Below are 2,500 nucleotides of genomic sequence, written 5' to 3'. Positions count from 1 at the left end.
GACCCGCTAAATACAATATTAACTCACCATGCCTTCTATATACACCAGTAAACCTGACGTATTATCAATGAATTACAAATATCAGCAACAAAAGTCATTCCTATATAAGCTCATACGCCAGTGTATGCATTTTCACTGAACAAGTATCAATAACATCTCTCATTCACTAATATTCAACAACTTACCTTCTTTACTCACTGATTATTCATCATTCGCTTACCTCCAGTGACAATAGCTCTCGAAATTACTCACGTAATACTCAAAACAAAACCAACTAGAGCTTACTCACAGATCGCATATTTTTCATTCACAAAGTCTTATTCTAAACTCATAATCTACCCCACAGTATGCCCCCATTCACTTAAATCTTACCTGAAAGTTTTAATCAGCTTCCTTTCTCTACCATAAATCTCCTCTTAATTAATCTACACTCATCTCTACCAGAAAATATTTATATATCATATATCTATTTCATTATCCTGAATCTACCCACTATGCATTCATTCGTTCCCACAAATATATTCTACTCTTAATCTCTTCCAAAATCTACTCATCACAATCCAATAAAAAGAAATAAAAAAAATGTAAACAAAACCAAAATACGAAAATGGAAACAAAATTTTTAAATCCTTGTAAAACCAATCACTAGTCGTCATTTTATAGGCAGGAAAAAAACAAAAAAAAAGAAAAACAAACAAAACAAAACTAGCAGCAAATAAAAACAAGGAAAGAAAAAAAAGCAAGCTCTAAAGCAAAAAATAAAAATAAAAAGAAAATCCAAAAAAAAAGAAGAGGAAAACTTCTCAAAAACATCAATCCAACACGAAAGAAAAGCCACCTCATGACTCGTCCAATCAACTCACCCTCCAGTGTACGACCAATCATTCCCCGAGCTCCTCTGATTGGTCGGCCTCATCTTCTTGTTGGAGGCTGACCAGAACCAGCCATTGATGTCAACGGGCTGGAGGTCGTGGCGGAGGCAAGTGTCGTCGAAGTCACAGCGACGTCCGGAAGTCCAGTAGAATTTGTTCTCTGTTTGCGAGAGGTGAGTAGGCAATGGGTGTTAGGTTGTAGTTGGAGGATTTTTCTCTCTATTTCTCTTCTCTTCTATTCTATTTATCTCTCTCTCTCTCTCTCACTCTCTTTCTCTCTCTCTCTCTCTCTCTCTCTCTCTCTCTCTCTCTCTCTCTCTCTCTCTCTCTCTCTCTCTCTCTCTCTCTCTTACTTTCTATCTATTTCTCTCTTTATTTTCTCTGTATTTCTATCTTTCTTTTTCTTTTTTCTTTTTCTTTACCTTTTCGTCAACCATCACTCATCTACCTATCTCTCTCTCTTTAAAACCGCAATGTAAAGCATCCTTCCATTTTCTCTTTTATCCTTTTTATTACTTATTATTATTTTTTTATTTACCCCTTCTCTCTCCTCTCTCTCTCTATTTCCATCTATTCTTGGTCACTCAACCATTCTACACACTCCCTCACATTCTCAAAGAAGTCATCACCCCCCACCAACTCCCTATTCCGACCTCCATCCCCCATCCTCTCCAACCCCCAACCCCACCCCTCCCCCCACACCCACCCCTCACCCCCTCCAACCCCCAACCCCCACCCTCTCCAACAGTCACCCTCTCCCTCGCGAACTCACCGCTCGCCACCATCCTCCTGGAGACCATGCGATACTCCCTCACGTCTTCGAAGGCCACGAGATCCATGCACCTCCTGCGACACCAGTTCCTCGCGTCCACCCAGTCCAGGAACGTGTTGGCGCTGGAAGGGTCGAGCCACGAGTAGAAGTACCTGTGGCCGTTGAGGTAGTCGTGGTTCTGACCTGGGGAGGGGGGAGGGGAAGGGTTAAGGGGGTAGGGGTTGGAGTGTAGGGGTAGGGTAATGGGTGGGGGTGGAGTAGAGTGTCAGTTTATATATGAGAATGTATCATTGATAAATAATTACGGATATCACTGTATCTTGACGTTATTCGTCGAGTTGATAAAACGAAAGCATATCTGGTGAGTTATTTATTTCTATATTGCTCCAGATTAAAGTATCTTCAATTTGCAAGGTCGAAGATTCCTCAAACAGTATTCCAAGACACTTCTGCCTAAAGACAATTTAGTACCCACGTGCATACACAAGCACCTTCCTTCCAAGACAATGCACATAAGGTACATGCTGCGCGAGACCGACCCATACTTACGCGAGGTACAGAGGCTAGCAACGGGTCGCTCCAAGAATCTCCCTTGGCCGGACGCCCTTCCAGCACTCAACGCCAGCACACACACCAGTAACAGTGTCCTGCGTTGAGGGAAGGCGTGCAGGGATTATAGACGTGAAACAGTGGTGATTAATTGCTTTGTATTAATGCTTGATTGGGTCGGAATGTGGAAATAGATCAGATTTGTGCCGAATATGTTCTCCTAGTGAGATATACATATACATATATATATATATATATATATACATATATATATATATATACATATACATATACATATACATATACG

General features: G+C 41.1%; 1 protein-coding gene across 1 annotated transcript in view; it reads right to left on the bottom strand.

Moving 5' to 3' along the window:
* LOC122264866 (L-selectin-like) overlaps positions 1 to 2,500 on the bottom strand; it is a 3,577-nt gene that overhangs the window by 855 nt on the left and 222 nt on the right. Inside the window, exons 2-4 of the mRNA XM_043033946.2 lie at positions 2,194 to 2,291; positions 1,645 to 1,827; positions 864 to 1,032 (exon numbers count right to left, since the gene is read on the bottom strand). Of these exons, the coding sequence (XP_042889880.1) occupies positions 864 to 1,032; positions 1,645 to 1,827; positions 2,194 to 2,291 (450 nt within the window). The remainder of the gene's footprint in view (positions 1 to 863; positions 1,033 to 1,644; positions 1,828 to 2,193; positions 2,292 to 2,500) is intronic.

Source organism: Penaeus japonicus, unplaced genomic scaffold, assembly GCF_977035675.1.
Source record: "Penaeus japonicus unplaced genomic scaffold, GWHDUDI00000001_assembly GWHDUDI00000030, whole genome shotgun sequence".
NCBI classification, from domain to species: Eukaryota; Metazoa; Arthropoda; class Malacostraca; order Decapoda; family Penaeidae; genus Penaeus; species Penaeus japonicus.
This window is presented reverse-complemented; position numbering and strand designations above follow the sequence as displayed.